The 19,441-nt window shown below is 35.2% G+C and overlaps 1 protein-coding gene across 3 annotated transcripts in view; it reads right to left on the reverse strand.

The window, feature by feature from the left end:
* Positions 1-245: 245 nt before the first annotated feature.
* LOC121407560 (hepatocyte nuclear factor 4-gamma-like) overlaps positions 246-19,441 on the reverse strand; it is a 33,781-nt gene continuing 14,585 nt past the window's right edge. For 2 of the 3 annotated variants that reach the window (XM_041598696.1, XM_041598698.1), the window contains 7 exons: positions 6,392-6,628; positions 5,506-5,642; positions 4,718-4,873; positions 3,576-3,819; positions 2,819-3,055; positions 1,955-2,133; positions 246-1,340 (listed from right to left, as the gene is read on the reverse strand). In XM_041598696.1, coding sequence (XP_041454630.1) covers positions 1,149-1,340; positions 1,955-2,133; positions 2,819-3,055; positions 3,576-3,819; positions 4,718-4,873; positions 5,506-5,642; positions 6,392-6,628 — 1,382 coding nt within the window. In that variant the 3' untranslated portion in view covers positions 246-1,148. The remainder of the gene's footprint in view (positions 1,341-1,954; positions 2,134-2,818; positions 3,056-3,575; positions 3,820-4,717; positions 4,874-5,505; positions 5,643-6,391; positions 6,629-19,441) is intronic. The other variant, XM_041598697.1, reaches the window with a different exon arrangement.

Raw genomic sequence — 19,441 nt, forward strand, 5'->3', positions numbered from 1 at the left:
ATGTAGATGAGGCTAAAAGAACATCAATATGGCTGATGTCTCTTGTATGCTCTCCATCTTTTCAACATATGTGCTTGCTCTTGCGAGTGAAATGAGACAAAATGGAACTCACTTATTAAGATCAATGGCATCATACTAATACTATGGTGGTATATCTTTGGATATTATACCAACCCTTTGGATCCTGATAAGGCTGGAAGACCACCAGGATGGGTAATGACTCTCATAGACCAAGAGCCTCTTACCATCTTCTCTTGCAAATGGAATGTGATGCGCATTGGTATATAAGGTTTACGATCCCCTGCCAATGGTCTTTTACACACTCAAGATACACACAGGACATCAGAGACAAAAGTGCCATTCTTCTACACCTACAGCAGGATCAACAGATACTGTCTAGCAGTAGATCTTCAGAACCATACAAGGGTAAAAGACCACCAAATATCATGACACCTCTTGGTTTTACTCTATCTTTTTGATGTGGAACATGAAACATAGTGGCTTCTAGGACTAATATATCAATACCGATTGTCAACAGGTAGACCTTTGCAGATGCAGATGAGGATGAAAGACCACCAAAGTGGATGGTGCCTCCTAATCTTATCTTGTCGAATGTGATTTATAATGGTTTTTAAGACACATGCATTTACACCGATTGCCTACTAATAGACATTTGGATACATATAAGGGTAAAAGAGCACCAATAAGGATGATGCTTCCCAACCTCATCCAATCTTCTCTCTAAAAGTGGAATGTGATGCACAGTGGTTTATTGAACTGATGTATATAACCATTTGATCTTTCGATGAAGATTAAAATGCAGGACACGATGGGTGGAATTTCTCATCAATTGATCACACCATCTGTGGAATGTTTTAAAAAATGTACCGTCGTAACAGTGACTTTACATCAACTTTCTACCAGGAGTACTTATGAAGAAGAGAGAAAGAAAAAGATACCCAACTGGGAAAGATGATAATTGATGCATTCCCATCTTGGAAGCAACTTCCTGCAGAAGATGGAATGGACCATGAAAAGTATTTAAAGAGCAAATGGCTCTTTGGGATAGAGCTATTCACCGGTAGTACTTTAAATGCAGACGGAGAGACAAGAAGCATGAGATAGAGTACGATAGGTGGATCTTGGCATTATACCACCTCTTCTTTGAGCATGGTGTTGATCTGGGTTCTCTCTTGCTTTGGGATAGGCACCGTCACAGCTACAGCAGCTGGGGCTGGAGGTCCGGCAGTGGCTGGGGGTGGAGGAGGGGCTCCTATGTGGGTCTGGGTGACAGTGACTGATGGCTGGCTGGCTTGCTGCAGTTTGAAATCTGCTATCACCTGTGCAATGAAAAGCAAACAGTGTGTTTAAATGAATTTACTATTGAGAAAATTAATCCAGTGAGCTTTGCCAAGGAAATAAACAAATCATCATGTTCATCATGACTGTCAAGTTCCAGGAAGCATTTGTTCAATTGTCATTATATTTTCTCACACTCCCATCTATATTTTACTATCTTACTTTACATGGAAAAGGCTTCCAGTACAGTTGATCTGAATTAAAGAATAATTAGATTTGTAGTATCAGATTATTTTCTTTTTAACACAACTTTTTAAACATTCTTTATCACAATTGCAATGCAATCCTTGACTGGTGATACCATTACCATTACATTATCCTTTTGACATTACTTCCATTGCTGCCAACACCACCAACCACAATCACAACCACTCTTCATCACCATTGTCATCACTATCACCATCATCATCACCCTAGAAGATTTTGTCACCACGATCATAACCATCACCAGGAAATTAAAATTAAGTCACCATCATCACAATGACCACCACCGTCATCACAACTAAAACCGCCACATCAACACTGCAGGTACTACCAACATCATTTTCACAACCATCACCACTCTACCACCATCCTCCTAACTCCTCCCGCATACCTGAGCTGTAGAAGAGGCCTGAGTGAGATGTGGGGAACTACTGTGTGCAACAGCAGCAGCGTGCATGAGATGGCCATTGACGATGGTATGCTGGTCGCCGGGCGGGGTCGGAGGGGGGTGCGCCGTCATACCGGGCATACTGGCAGGCACGTGTTGCTGGGAGGGGTCGTTGGCAGAACCTGAAAGGTAACAGCCATTTCAAATGTGATTGAATAATCTGAATTGACCCAAGGCTGAGCTTATATATATGCAGAGCAGAATCCATGGGAAATGTGTGTTATAGCATAATAAAACAAATCTTCAACTAGACGTGGTCCTATTCACGTGATTTGCACCATTTCTTGACAAACAAAGATGTTGAGCTGAGAGGATTAACACATACAAACTGCACTTACAGATACACGTATCTGGGCCCTAATTCTGAAGTCTCTAACTTCAACCCTGGTCTAACTATATGCTAAAATTGTGGCAAGCCATAAATACAAAATTTCATTTATATTATATGTTTCCTATCTTAACTTGACTCTTTCCTCATGTTTTAATGATGAAGAGAACTATAACATAAACTTATCTCAGTCAGTTACCTGTCACAATTGGCTATCCATAGTTAAACCACAACTTAAGACTTGATTTTAAATTAGACCTGAGTTCAGAGTACTGGTTTAGGTTAAATTTACTACATATCGAGGGCAAAACCTCTATCAATATATCAAATAATAATCTTTCATGAAACTATCCAAACACTAAACTAAAACTTATTTGACATATTTACCAGTGCTCATAATTAATATATTCCTAAAATGAATTACAGACAGGTGTAATAGTTTTTAGTAGCTTTAGATGACACTGTCATTGGGTACCCACCTCCAAGCAACATCTCCTGAAGGAGATTGTCCACTTTGGCGACTCCCATGAGGCGAGCAAACTGGATCTGTTCAATCATCTGCCATGTGATGCTTTGAAGTGGTGGAAGCATAAGAAGGATTTCACCAAAGCGCCCTCGACTGTCATACTGCCTGTCATTGATGTAATCTTCCAGATGTATCTGGACCTGGTAGCGAAGCATCTTGATACGACCTGGCTCACTCAGTCCCTTTGCATCTGGAAAGGAAGGATATCACAATCATTAGCCCAGTACCAATCATGTGCATTGAAATGTTTCTCTTGGATGAAACCGACGTCACCTGATACTTTAGTACATATGCAAGCTTAAGTTTGACGTTTAAATTCTAAATACAAAATGCAGTACATAGTATTTTAACTTTTACAATTGATGAATATTGAGAGAAATTGATAGCTATCTAGACCCCCCCCCCCCCCCAATAATCTCCTAACCAACATGTATCAAAAGGCACGTGAAAGCTCTCTACAAGGAGTATGCAGTCAAAAGATGAAGAGGTGAAAACTTTTGTGTGGTAACCTGGTTTATCCATCTGCTCAAAGAGTTTTCTGCATCATGAAGTACAAATCTGGCCATGGTTACACCTATTGAAAGTAACACATTGTTAGTTTAATCCATGTAAAGAAAAGTAAAGGCAGAGTACAAACCACAGTAAATGTGAAAAACAAGGGAAAGCTAATAAATGTGTTACAAAGGAAGCATAACCTTCAGAAAGCTTACCTGGGTCAAAAAAGACAATTGCTTTGAGGCAGGCAAACTCATGGTCATCAAGACCCACATCCCTCATGGGTGTGATGAGTTCATCAAGGACACGACTTGCCACTCTGTGGATATCCATCTGATCCTGGGAATGCCTTGGAAGGATCACATCGGGTCCTAGCACTAGGATGTCTTTGTAGGGCAAAGACCGTCTTGCTGCACCCAAGACAAGGTGCTCCCCAGCATGAGCTCTTAAAAGAGCAACCTAATTTAACACAAGAAATGAGGAAACCTGATCTGAATATGGTCTGAGTGGATTTAAGATACAGAAAGGATTGTTCTGAAAACTATGCCATCTATCATAAGTTGAATTGATTTGAACTTGTAACAAAGGTTTACTAGTGTAAGTTAAGGTGCTCCCCAGCATGAGCTCTTAAAAGGGCAACCTAATTTAACACAAGAAATGAGGAAACCTGATCTGAATATGGTCCGAGTGGATTTAAGATACAGAAAGGATTGTTCTGAAAACTATGCCATCTATCATAACTTGAATTGATTTGAACTTGTAACAAAGGTTTACTAGTGTAAGTTAAACTAGACAAATGATTAGCCAAGATTATCCCACTGCTGCCACCAATTTAGATAATAGATCAGTAATGCTGAAGAAAACGTAAGACTGAGCTTTGTGATAACTTATTTAAAAAAGAAATAGAGATATTTTTTAGTTACTTGTGATGTCAAACTTCTTGTTATACTAGATTTCTAATGAAGGATTTCTTAATTCAATTGTCAACTGTCTAATGACAAAGACCGCGAAGAGGATTCCATGAATGATTAGATATTCATGGCAATTTAGTAACATCCTTTTGCAACATCATGAACATTGTTTTCTCTCAAACAATGCCTGATTTTGTAATCATTCATTAACATAATCTTCAAACATATTCACAACTGATTGGATTTAAAAAAATCATATTGAAGTTCTGGGGGTGTGATCTTACATGTCACTGCTAATAATTTGCTACTGAATTTAATTCTGTGATAGGGTTAAGAATAATGGGGATAATGATTAGGGTTTTATATAGTTTAAAATGAGATATGTTTTGGCATATTCTACACACCATTATTTCACAAGAGTGATTTAAACAAAAATTAGGACAAACCTGATCATCAAGAGGCAGATCACAGAAGCTGGGGATATACTTTGCCCATTCTACCAGTACCAATAGATGTTGTTTCATACTCTCACACACATCATTCATTGTAGCTATCTTCTTCCCTGCTATGGTACCATCAGGGAGGTTTACTGGATTTGGAATCTACAAGAAATTGGGAGGAAATAAATCACATATGAATTTGAAGGTAATGTTCATCTAGTCATTCATAGTCAGTTCCATTCAAAGTGATTAAACCATATTGCAGGGACATTTTCTTAATTTATGGAATCAATGAGTTATGAATATTACAAAATGGAAATTACATTCATAATGTTTGAAGTTGGAATTCAATGAGCAGTATTTTAGATCTCTTACATTCCCACAATGTTCCCTAACATGTTCAATGATAGGGTTGCCATTTTTGAAAGTATAAGGATGAAAGATGTGTATTTGATTTTTAATTTATTATGAAGAGAAGTGCCTAATTTTTTCAAGCCGAGATCTTGGCATCTTTTCTGGATCTAACTTCCCAATGTTTCTGATATATTACATAACTTTGTTAATATTTATGGTGTAGTTTTCGTAAAATATCTTAGAAATATCAAGAATTTTAAAACGAGATGGTCTTCAAAGTAATGACTCATCAATATGAAGACGGAATCCACATTAAACTGGAAGTCATTTCAAGGTGCACAATGAAAGGTAGACCTTGTATAACAAAGGCCTATCAGCAAATAAAGGGGTGTTCACGGTATTATCAATAGCATGGGCAAAAAAAAATAGAAGGAACTTACGACTTGTCTTGACATATGTTCTGCATTGACAAGCTGTGGGATAGAGACACCACCATTCTGTAGACCATCCTCATAGCTTGGTCTCCTGGTACTGATGCGATCTCTCTCATTCTGAACAGCTGGAAGGGAAGAACAAGCTACTCATATCAGTCAAATTATAATGTATCAACTTGACTAATGTCTATCCTCAAACCATTCCTTTGAAAGTACCCATGAAATCATTTGGAATATCAGTGATCATTTCATACTTTCATTTTGCATTAAACGTTCATGGTATCTTTGTAGAGGTGTAAGAATTTCATATAGATTTGGAATAAATGTGTCTTCTTTGTGTTTTCTATAAAACAGTAATTTTCATGTACTTACAATAGTATCAAATGATGTTCAGTCAGAAATGAGATATTAATATTATACTTTCAACTTCAAAATAATATAAGTTAATCGACAAACACAATCAAATACATTTGTTTTGTTCAGATCAGTTCCATTTTTATTGGTAGTGAGCTATAAACTTCTCTCAATATCTGCATTCCAAAGCTCTTATATACTGTTAATATCATGTATTAAAATCGCTCTAAAATCAGATTCATCTTGGATATAATCCAAGAATAAGTCATTATTATTATTATTTGTTAGGTGTCACCTTTGCCTGGGAGGCGAAAAGCGAACTGAATCACTATGACCCGCAGGTCTCTCCTCCCGATATAACTGATTGGGGGAGTGCAGTTGGACCACTACACCGGGGTTTCCCCCTACTCTTATACGAATAGTGCAGTGGGTTCTCAACATGCAATGGTGGTGACTTTCCTCTACACGGGACCTCCATTTAACGTCCTATCTGAGTCAAATGAAAAAGGAAGACTGGTTAACAATGATTGCTCAGTACCTTCTTTCTTCATGCCGGCTCTGAAGCACTTCTTTAATCTACAGTATCTACATTGATTCCTCTTGTCCTTGTCCACCACGCAGTTCCTGGCGAAGCGGCAGGTGTACTGGTGGTTCTTGCGCACGCTCCTCCTGAAGAATCCCTTGCAGCCATCGCAGGACGCTGCTCCGTAGTGCTTCCCGGTCGCTCTGTCGCCACAGATGGAACACTGAGATGGTTGTCCATTCAGATCATTCTCTGTGGGAAGGAAATAAGAATTGTCATAGCTACATTTTTTTTTCATTTTTAGGGGTGTCATGTAGAATTGATAAAAAAAGTCTGAAATCATCAAGAATTACCCCATTCCTGCATGGAAAACAGGTGCTTTCTACGTGTAAAAATATATTGATAGTCTGAATTTCTGAAACGTGACATCTCTTTATTGTGGATATACTTCAAATTGATCAAGGATCAATTTCAGCTCACTGCTCTGCAGTGCTTCCCACAGCAACTTAGTCAACATAGGGAAAAGAAATGGGTAGTGAGCTATTATTGTATGTCTCCTGAAGTAACAGTAGCAATGAATTCCTTGCAGTTGCACTGCAACCGTTTGTTAAAATCTCATTTTACCTACAACATTTGTATTTATTTTGTTTTTGCTTTGAGTAAAGTTATATAATAGAAATTATTTAAACAAGGGAAAATGGAGACACAAGATATTCATTCAAATCTGGTTATCTAGTACCAAATATTTTTATAAACTTTTTAACTAATTATGAAGAAATGAAGAACTCAAACTGTGCTTCATTTTTTAATATTTTTTTGGTGCATTATACTGCATAAACGATGAGGGGGTTTTGCAAGTGTAACAAAAAGTTGAATAAGTATGATTGAAAATATGATCATTATATATCAGGAGAGAAAGAGAGAGGGGAAAAAAGAGCACAATAAGGACGTACTCATCAGTTCAAAACACAACTGCAATTTAATTCCTATTATCTCTAACTTAAGTACTCTCTCTCAAATCTGGCCTATTTATTACACATCACTCAAGAATAAATTGATTTGTGAGCATAGCATTCTACACAAGAACGAGAGCCATGCAGGAATGCTTGATTTCATTTTCGATGTGCTGCCAAGTCAAGTACAAATATATAGCTGCTAACCAAACATCGGTGCTAAGGCCTAGTCTACCTATACACAACAATACTCCCAAGGTCTGCACATATACATTTATATGGCTTGTGAGGTCACAAACATGACCTAGTCCCACGTATAGCAAACTGTGCAGTACCAAAATAAATAGGGCCAACTTTGCATAGCCAATATATGAAGAGAATCAAGGACTGTTTTTGATGGATAGTAAGTACATGAAAATGTATGACTGTATAAAAGGAATTGTGATTCTATATGGCAGCAGCAGTGCACGCAGGCATACTAGTAACCAAACTACAACTGACAATCAAATGGTAAATTGTTTATAATCAAATGATATTTATATCATCAAATAAAAACATGTTTTATAATGCATAAAATGGATCAAACTTCAATGATGGAGCTCCTCTGCTTTTGATAAAACAGAATGGCAAATCAATAAATGAGTGAGTGAAAGGGTGCACAGCTTATAAATCTAAAAGTGTTGGGTATCATATTCATTTATTATATTAATTTATATATTCATGTATTCATATCTTCAGCCAAATCATCAATAGTCAAATACTGCATATCGATCAGTACGGGTGTAGTTTTTCAATAGACTCGGTGTAGTAAAGCAAAAGGCATCTTTCTTACTACAGGCAATAATAGACCCAGATGCCTGAGTGATATGCAGTTGAATGACTAGACACAATAACATAGCAACACAAAAGAAGAATTATTATTTCAAAAGCACAGGACAAAATATGACGAGGTGGGTTATCTTTGCAATTTGAAAGCGCTAGCTAGCTAGATTGCGATAGGTACATTGCACGGGTGACCCAGTTGATTGCGTTGTGTGTGTATCAAAACAACACATCAACTGTAGAGAACAAAAAGTTCTTTGGAGAGTTGCATGAGATATGTTGCCAATACAATGCCAAGATCGAAGTCAAATGAATGGGACCAAAGCTTCACGCGGGTCTACGTTATTCAGATCTGTGGGTGCAGGTTGCCCGTCGGGCGTAGGCTAGACAGATATTCGGTACAGGTTCGATCTGACTTTTAGTGCAGTGCAGTGCAATGCAATCAATGTATAATGCACCATGCTGTCGCTGTGCAGCCACAAATGAATTGAATAACTTTATTGTCCAAAAAGGAAATTCTTTTTTCACCGGTTTACACACATATAGATACAATGTACATACCCAGAAACAAAAAGATGATGAAAACAAGTCAACATGAGGAAATAATTCCAACTCAGGTATACATGATTCACTAAAAAATTACAATACACAAGTATTTGAAATACAAGTCAAAGTTAAAGTTGGGTTTAGATTCATATTCTAGAATAACTATGTTTAGTTACATGTTTAGTTATACATGTACTGCAGTTATTGGCAAGAAGTAATGAATCAAGCTGATGCAAGTGAAATTGTAATAGAAAGTAATGGAAGTGCAATAGTAATAGAGAGTAATGAAAGTGCAAGAGAGGTGTGTCTTATTCTAAGAAAATCTCTCATTAATATGAGTGAAAAGTCAAAGTTATCTATTGTGATTAATAACAACGATATACAACTTTGACAGCTTTGACAACTTTGACTTTTCACTTATATTAATGGACAAGTTAAGGAGCGAGGGTCGAACTCTGAAAAGTAGATCAGACTGTAATTTGCACTTTACTAAGAGGCAGCCTGGCAGATCAATCTATATCATATTAAATTAGGTCTTAATTGTATTTCACACCAAACTAAAGCTCATCAATTGTTAGCCAAGGTTATAGGTTAATGACACTTCTGTCCAAATTGGGACACAGGAGTACTTGTGCCCCTCCCCTTACTTAATTAGATCACACAAAGTCTTATTCCAACTTCCCAAACTAAAGCAAACAAATGTTTGTGCCTTCACCAAAATACAATTTATATTGAGTAATTAGAGTCTAACTATTAATCTATATCTTATATATGATAATTTGCTCTTGTATTTTATACTTTGATATGGAAAATAAGTATTTTTATTTACATTGTTTGTATGAATATATGCAATTTCTTTGTAATACTTAAATTTCTTCTCTTGGAAATGAATTAAACTAAGATGAATTTAAATTTTAAACAGAATGGTAAATCGTATCCCTTCTCATTTCAAAAGATTATACTCGTGCCTTCATTTCTTGCATCATTTGATTGATATAATTACAAGTTTTTAAAACTACAATATAAGTTGCGAGCACTACATGTAGAACATGCATACCATTGCACCTAGAATTCATATCCCACTTTAATACTACAATAAAAGATAAATGAATAATTACATTCTTTGACAAATGTATTGTACACCAATCGTCCATGGTCACAAAACCATTACATAGACTTTATGGCCTGTATTCTGAAGTCGGGTTCAACTCAAACTCAGGTTTAAAGTTGTGGTTTAAGTATGGATAGCCCATTGTTACATAAATCACTAACAGAAGAGATAGAATATTTCAGCTCATTTGGCTCTCAAATCATTCATAATTGTCTAGGAAGTATAAATAGATGATTGTCTTCACCATCAATAAATCAGGAAAGAGCACAGTAAACATATAAAAATACAACTTAATAAAAAAAATTTGACACTTATGGCTTCCCATAATTTTAGCACAGAGTTAGACCATGGTCTAAGTTAAATCTGACTTCAGAATATGGGCCTATGTGTATCAGATAGAATATGATCTCTATGGAGAGACCTCCTTTCCTCAGAAATTGTCATTCTTAACTACCTTATTTTCACACTTCAAAGAATACAAATGAAAGGTAAACGAAGAAACATGGATATAGCTCTACAAATCTGTGTATGACAAAGTTCAATTTAAATTCAATGGACCATATTCATAAACAAACCATGGCTGAAATCAATACCAGTATCACTCAGGGATGCTAATAGTATTATTCAATATACGGTATAGTTAAATATAAGAATTGTATCCTGAAATTTGCATACACGTTCAAGTGGTTCATATCCTATTTTAACCCCAAGCTTACTTTAGAGTTTTTTGTATGTTCCTGTAAGTTTAGATCTATCACAGAACATGTTGGCATATAATTGTGTATAGATTGCACACTTTATCTGACAATTTAAATAAACTGAAAAAGAACATTTTAAGGATATACCAAAACTCTTTACAGGTGTGTAAAGCACAAAACCAGAAGCTAAGAATATGAAAAAATAAAATGTTTACACATTTAAGTACATAAGGTAAACACAGTTAGTTTTACTAACATTGTAGTTGAAAATTTAATAAGTGATTAAAGTGACCATACATTCCAACATTACAAGAATTATTTTACAACTTTTAATCCATGTCAAAGAAAATGACAGTTACAAATCAATCTCTTCAAAGATTAGTGAAAACATATAGGGCTATAGAAAAAAAAATATCAAGATGTAGATTATGAAATACATCCTGCTAATTGAAACTATTATAAACTTGTGGGGGAAACCAGTTTAAAAGGGAAGTAATTTCCTTTTGTATTTCCTTGACTAATATTAACTACAATTCCATACAATATTTTCCCTTGTAATAAGTTTTTATCACATTTAATCTGCTATGAAATGAAATAAATCAAATCAAAATAAATTCAAACACCTGTGTGGTGATCACTTTTCTTTAAATAAACCTTATTTTTTACCATGAAAACAATCCCTGTCACATGTCTTTATATTTCATTTTTAAAATGTCAGGAAAAATTGGTTACCCAATGATCAGTTATCAACTGTGCTAGGCATATTTATGCATTTTGTTTCCCTTCCCTTTCAATGGATTTTATCTTATACATCTACAAGAATCACAAGACCAATTAGGAAGGTCATTACTATCCTTTTCATAAAAAAAGCTTTTTGGTGCCAAAATGACACAAGATATACTTCAACACAGGTTTAACACCCTTTTGTCACTAACTAACCCATAATTTTATCCAACCCTGTAACCTGAAGCCATTTTCCAATCTTTTACATGCTAAACCCACATGCAGAGAAAACCAGCTCTTCTTACCAACCGATTTGGCCTAAACAATGGCGAGTGTTTTCCTGTTTTGGCTTACATTGTCCCAACGCTTTCATTTTCAGCCCTCTTTCCACACTGCCTCTATTGTTTTTCTTTAATATCAAAGGGATAGTTCACATTCTTCCTTAATTAAACCTGGTTTGAAATTATCAGAACAAACGAAAACAGAGTTTTTATTTGGCACCAAAGTCATCACAATTTTGAGAAACCATAATTGTATGTTTTAGAATTATGACAATGATGTCAACCTTAAAAACAGTCTAATTCTTGTACAGAACTGTGTTTAAGAGAAAAGGAAGGTTGTCGCTAACATCAGAACTTTAAAACTGAGCTTCATCTGGACTATCCTCAAATTTTAAATTTTTGAAATACAATGTTTAAACAGCCCATCAACGATAAAGATATGATATGAGATACCATTCAAAGGAGATATTCCGCAAACATGAAGGACCTCAGAGGATCTAAAAAGTTGGTAACCAATTATTCATGAAGAATAAGACCTTAAAACCAGAGTGCCCCATATTGCTGATATGGCTATAGTCACAGCTACTATGTATGTTCAGGGCAAAATAATTTTGTAATCTCAATGAAAATCTAAAACAAAACTTTCTGAATTTTAAAACTGCTCTAGGTGACACAACTGAGTTTCCTCCGAGAAATTACTTTGTGGAAAACTGTGAGAGGGATACTGATTACATTGAATGGCAAGCAACCTGCTCTTAAAAAGTCAGGTTATACTGCAGCAATTAATAAACAGACAGGATATACAATGGTAGGAAAACTGAGACAACAAAAGAACCAACAACTCGAGTTCATTTTCTTCAAAACAAGGTGAGAGGAGTCTGTAACTGAGCCACAAACCAGAGAGAGAGAGGCCAAAGTGTACCAAAATACAGGAGTCTCAGGAATTTGATCAGGCTCATACTAATTGGGAATCATACACGCTATCTGCTTCCATTGAATACACCATTGTGGAACGAAGTGAAATATAGTAAATGACTTCAAATAAACCTGGTGGGTGTTTCATGAAGCTGTTTGTGAGTTATGAGCGACTTTACAAACGACTGGTGATCCTTTCTTATGTGCCAAATCATCATCATTGAAAATGTGGTGTACATGTGTATCATTTACCACAAGGATCACCAGTCATTGGTAAAGTCGCTCGTAACTTACAAACAGTTTTATGAAACACCTATCTGGATTACATTTTCCACGCATGTGAGCTTGCTCAAAAGAGTTGCAAATGTTATAGAACACCAAAGTTTTGGGATATGAATGTGTTAGGATATTGTATGGCAAGCAATTGAATAGGGCATGAATACCGCCGGTCTGTTGGTGCCATGGGAAATGTACATCAACATAATGGTGATGTTGAGTTATTTCTTTACTTTAAAATTATGGAACTTCAAAATGAGTTAAATGAAATAATTCTATAACAGGTGAAACCATTGACTCTTGAATATTTTCTACAAATGTATAGGGTTTTTTTTCATGTTAAATGAAGCTGTAGGTTTTTTAACAAATAGCTTTTTATATTAAGAGGCATTGTAAATACTGAATGTAAACTTAACTCCAGTAAACTAATTTTAGGACGGTAATGAAAATGAGGTCTTAAAATGGGCACATCAAATTTCTGAGGCTAATGGGGGGGGGGAGTAGATTCATGGTCAAGCCATTCAGTGGCTTTGGATTAATATAAGCCTTGGATATCAGATACTACGGAAACTCAGAAAGTGAAATAAAAGTATTAAAAGGAAAATGTGACCACCAACCAACCCTGCGGATGTAATATTCACCATGAAATATGTATTTCTCCTCTTCTTTCAACATCTCCGGACTGAGGAAGGAATATTGTCCGATATTTGTAAAGCTGTTGAAATCCTGATGTAAATGATTAACTCCAAACTTAATTCTTATCTGCCCCTATCATCCCATTCAGCCATTCTTCAGGTAATATACAATGCATACCTGAGATGATGCAGCTACAAATTAAAACATCAGCCATTAAAATTCCTAATCTTTTCAACCACTTAAACCTATTTGTCAATCATACACTCAGCTAGTGTACACTTATCAAATACAATAACCATGATAGCAGCAGGGCCTGTTTCTTGTTCCACAAAGAAATAAGGTTGCTACTTTTCTTCACATGAAACATACCAGATATCATCTTTCCAAATTAATATAAAGATAGGTATTACTTTACATAAATATGGGGAAAATCAAAAGGAACAATGTAAGTAGCATGCTAATAACTCTATTCACGTTGCACAGAAAAATAATACAAGTATAAATTCTATAAATAATAACATCCTTTTCCCTTTTTGTTTTTCTTAACCAGTATTTTAGTCCAAATTGATACCTTTTTCTTGTGGAAGTTCCTCAAAACAAAAACTAGAGGAAAAGCGCTGCCATGGGATATAAGCAATGTGATAATGTATATTCATTCCACATGATCCCGAATAGATAAAGAATTCCAGGACAATTTAAAAATATTTGAGGACAATGCCAGCCAAAAGAATCATATAATAATAATAATATAATAACAATAGGCATTTATATAGTGCCATCTATCTACAAATAATCTATTCCGAGGCGCAGTGTTTATTATCATTACCCCGGCTTAAGCTCAAGCTGCCTTTCAGCGCTCATTGTATTTAAGGAATTAATCCTGCCGGTACCCATTTACCTCACCTGGGTTGAGTGCAGCACAATGTGGATAAATTTCTTGTTGAACTTACGCCATGGCTGGGATTTAAACCCACGACCCTCTGTTTTAAAGTCCGAAGACTAATCCACTGGGCCACAACGCTCCACAATTAGCAATAAATACCAATCACAATACAACTACAACAAATCCTCTCAAAATGAGGCAATTATTAAAAGGGAATTATGAATGTATGACTATAAATGTAACAGCCTTAATGATGTCTAATCCCCCCAAAATTTAAATTGGTAACTTTGTAAATAGATTGCAGCATCATGTGACAAGTCTTCAGTCATTGAATGATTTATATATTTGGCACATATTTTTTTTCTGGGCTTCTTATAACCTAGCACTGCTGTTTGAGAAGAAAGCTCTAAAGAATTGAGGAATTTTAAAATTTTCTGTATAAGCTTCATTCAAACTTTCAACGTCTGATTATCTGATACTTCTACTTTCATTTAGAGTAGGCCTATATAGTTTTCTATTAAGCTTTGGTTCCTCTTGCACCAGCACTAATCAATACTTTAGAATACACTTGGATTCTCTTTTGTTTTCCCCGAATTCTTTTAAAGTGCCTAGCCAATAATTTAGAGTAGTAAAGACACCTGAATTTAGCGCATTTACGATCATGTATTTACTTATGATCATGTATGATGAGGCCACCTAACATATATCATATTAAAAATGATTTAGGGCAATCACTTTTTGTAACCATCATCTTCCCTTCCTTTATGGCATGCATCATACGTTTATGGCTAGGTTGGCACCCCATTCAACTTTATTCACAGATTTGTGCAATTTGGTGTTCATTGGAAATAAAAGAGAGGAAATAGTGGAAATCTTTACACTGGCCTAGCAGACTAAATATCACTGCAAATAGAACTAAGGCAAACACTGCATACGCCCCCTTTCTTATCGTAAAGAACTCCATCAATCATATTTATTCTATTTTTTTTCCTTTTCATTTGAATTTCCCATCACATACTTGCTTGTCTCCCAGGCTATTGTCTATTACATGTACATATGTGTTCTGGTGCAATGCTATTACCTTTCTTTTCACCAATTGTTAAAGTTTGTTTATTGTCCACTGCCACCTATGGTTTCACTTTGGCTGTGCTAAATTTCAACTCAGTCACCTAGATTCTTCCCCAAAGTATATATGTTCAATTTTTCTAAATGATGATATGAAAATTAGGATGGAATACTAATATCTTGAAATAATGGCTTGATGCAATAACTTGTTCGAACCAGATTATAGGACACTGCATTCAAAACTAGACCGTATTTTTAAGTTTCTGGATACATTTACTTGACAATATTTCATTGAAGTAGAAAATGAATTAGTGAATTCACATCCCTTTAAATTACAAGTAAGCAACAATTAAAACTAGGTCTTGATACATGTAAATTTGAGCAAGGCCAATCTTGGGCCTTGGTTTGCAAACATATCTGGAGTGGTTTGTCCCTATTCAAGGTTGGGAACGAATAAAGCTCTCGGATAAAATAAAACAACACATCTCATGAATACTTTAGTTATTGACACATTGTTTCCCTAAAAGCATTCTTTCTAAAAACAAATGACTTTATTTGAAACAATAGTATAAGTACGCTGTTAAGTACTGATCACTGTTTTAAGTAATGAAAAAATTCAAGAACATTCCTGATGGAGTTAATGCACATTGCACACGTACAAGATGAAGATGCTGAAAATAAGAGGGCATTTCAGAACCACAAATTTGATCAATTTCACCCCCCCCCAAAAAAAAAAAATGAAACAGAAAAAAACCCCAATGAATCTGTAATCTGATATTTCCATGCTACATGCTTTACTGGAAGAAACATCATATATGAATACAAATAGTGACCACATTTTAACTTGTCACTTTATGGAAACCTGGGTCATGTAACACAAAGGTTATCGTACGCTTGATTTTTATGATTGATTGTACATTGTAGTCAATGGAATCAATCATAGAAAAATGTCCTACGATCATTGCTAAGTTTTGTGTTACGGGCCCTGATGAGTGGGTGATACAAAGCCAAGAGAATTTTGAAAAATTTAATGATGATCAGAATAAATACTTCAGTCCAGGACTGCTGATTTATTGAAAAAGCACTACACAAGCAATAAGATAGATTGCTAAATTGCAGTGGCAGAAAACATGTGACACAACCAAAATGTAAAGGTCAGAGCATAGGGGTTTGATATTTACTCATAACAAATTCTTGTCAAGAATACTTTAAAGTACGCTTTACAATCATGAAGCATCAGTATCATTCAAACACTACATGTTAATGAATTTGATTCTTTTATTTTTCAAAAAGTATAGGTAAATTTTATTTCCAAATCAATTCAAAGCAATCGATAAAAAAAACATGTAATCACAAATAAATTGAAATGTACAATATGTTAAAAAACAGCAGAAAAACATAACAAACGTACAATTTAACACAGAAAAATGCAGCGTATTTCATTGATTGGAAAATGGTGTATATGAGAAAGCCAAAAAGTATGCCTTTTTGGTGAATTGGATCTTTTTATTTTTTCACTAAGCATGCCTTTTGCATTCCTAATAGTGCCACATTTGGTTATGTCTTAAAAACAAATCTTTGTCATAATTGGCCTTAGCGAATAATTTAAGATTCAAAATCAAAGCGTCACTTGCTATTAAAGTTCTAGATGTTCACAAACTTTCTATAAACCACCTGTTATGAAAGTACATGAACTGGCCCATGAGTACCCAGGCAATGAAAAGTCATGTAAAAGGTCTTAAAATGTAGGGGAGATATTTTACTCAAACATATAAGATATGGGATCCCAACATAAAATGGGGAATAAAGAAAGAAAAGTCAACCAAAAGCACTCATCCAAATTACAAGGTGATTGTGTGAGAACCTGTGACAGTTTGTCCCACACCCATACAAAATTGCCGACATGTGATCCTTTTTTAGGAGAAAATCCCCTAAACATTGGACTTTCAACTTGAAATTCAAACCCACATTAGATGGCAATTAGGCACCTTGAATGAATGACACCAAAAATAGATCAATACTACATCATTCATTCTTTCATTCACAAAATTGGACTTCATTCTCGGTTTTCCTATGCCATGTGGGTGGGGCTGACTTTCAAATATTGAAACTCGTGTGAGTTATTGTATATTTTCTCACCACATGTTGTTTTGTTTTTATTTCAGATTGGACTATGGCACTATTGGTAAGAGGGGAACGGGATCCCTAGAATCATAATGCTACTTTGAAAATGAAGGAAATCGTGGGATGGGGAAACCTATGGACTTCAGACTGGAAGTTTGGTCTCTGATCACTGTTTTTTGCTGTCAAAGCCTAAAAGCTCTAAAACACACACCATCTAAACACTTTAGTGATGGGAACAAAAGTTTCATGTTTGTAAATTCTGACAAAGGTTCTTTGAAATGTAAAGGGACTACTGTTTTAGTGGACTATGGAGTTTGACAAAGCCCAGATGGAATGTGGACTTCAGTCAGACAGAAGGAATTCCTTGCCATCGGGACATGCATATGAATTGTGTTGTGACTGTGAGGACACCAGCAGGTCCAAGAACAACTCTAGGCACATGAAGACTGCATACAGCAGCCATTAGATGGCTATTGTGCAACTGGATGATCGGAGGAAAGGGGGAGACCATGAAGCTAAAAGAAGATATGGATAAAAGAAAGAAGGAAGATGATTTCCAATCTCAACGAAAAGGTACAAGACATATAGGTGACTATTGAACAATTGGCTACTAAAGGAACTGGTGCAGGAGGCTGATGTATCCAAGCTTCATGCCACCAAGAGTGTGTTTCAACTACATTTGTGGTGTACCTGTAACAGGTTGTCAGATTTGAGAACTTTCCTTGATTTTGATTGGCTGAGAAGCACAGATGTCTTACCGCTACTAGGAAGAGTATCAGATAAAACTTTATCAAATGAAACATTTGACAAATCCTGTCATGGAGCACTCCTCAGCTCTATATTTCCACACGATGATCGAGAGCTTTCATCATTTTTTTTTTTCAAAATTAATCTGAAACGAAGAGGAAGAACATTTGATGGATGTGACAAGACCTCTTCCTTGTAAAAAAAATTATCACCTTCCACAGGAAAGGAAGGAATACATAATATTCTTGACAGGAAATTAAAAGAATGGCCAAATGACAGCTTGCCAATAAATAATACCAAGGACCCTTTGGTGTAAATCCTTTTGAGGTTTTACTCATGCACAAGCTAATTGCTTATTCCATCTACTTTTCTCTGTCCACAAGTATAAACCTTGATTGTAACCTTTTTAACCCAAGTATGATTTTGCATCATGAAAAAAGTGTTAAAATATTTTTCTGACCTGGAAATTGCATCTTCTATTTTTAAAAAAATTTGAACTGCAAATCTTCAAGCATAAATCCAATCTACTAATGCCTTAATATAAAACTAGAGCTGAACTATAGCCATATTCATGTAAATGGGTAAAAAACAATAGATAATATAGAGAATTGTTATCTTGCAACTTTTGTATTTTCTGAACCCATTTTCAAAGAATAAAACTTTGAACATACCAAATTTATTAGTTTTAAAACAATTTTTCACAATTTTGACATGTAAATTTAAGATTTAACTACAGTTCTTATATAAATAGTGTTCAGAAGCACATTCAAATGGTGAGAATGGCACAACAATCCAGAAAATATTTAACCAAATTAAATTAGTCTACTATTAATTATATATTAATTATGTTCAGATACAGTTCACTGAGTTCAGTATGTGTTTGTGAGTCATATATTTTTTTTTTATTTCTATGTTTAAAACTATTTTTCTGCTATAGACCTACCCTAAATGTTTGCTATAGACCTACCCTAAATGTTAAAGCGATGCACACTTCCATTTGTCTATGAAAAAAAAACACAAACCTAAAATTTGAATTAAAGAAATATTGATAAGAACACCTTTTTACTCTCGGTTCTAAGTTAGAACACCTACATAGTTTGAATAGTGAGCTTTATTATTTGACTGTCAAAATCAAGATTATATGAATACACTTGTTTTTCATAAATGTTAAACAGATAATGTAAAGGTGACTTTTTGTGGTAGTTTTTATTTTAATTGCAAGTCCACCTTCCATATAATAGCTAGGGTCATTGCTAGAGATGAAACTGATGAATCAATGTAAGAA

Source organism: Lytechinus variegatus, chromosome 2, assembly GCF_018143015.1.
Source record: "Lytechinus variegatus isolate NC3 chromosome 2, Lvar_3.0, whole genome shotgun sequence".
NCBI lineage: Eukaryota > Metazoa > Echinodermata > Echinoidea > Temnopleuroida > Toxopneustidae > Lytechinus > Lytechinus variegatus.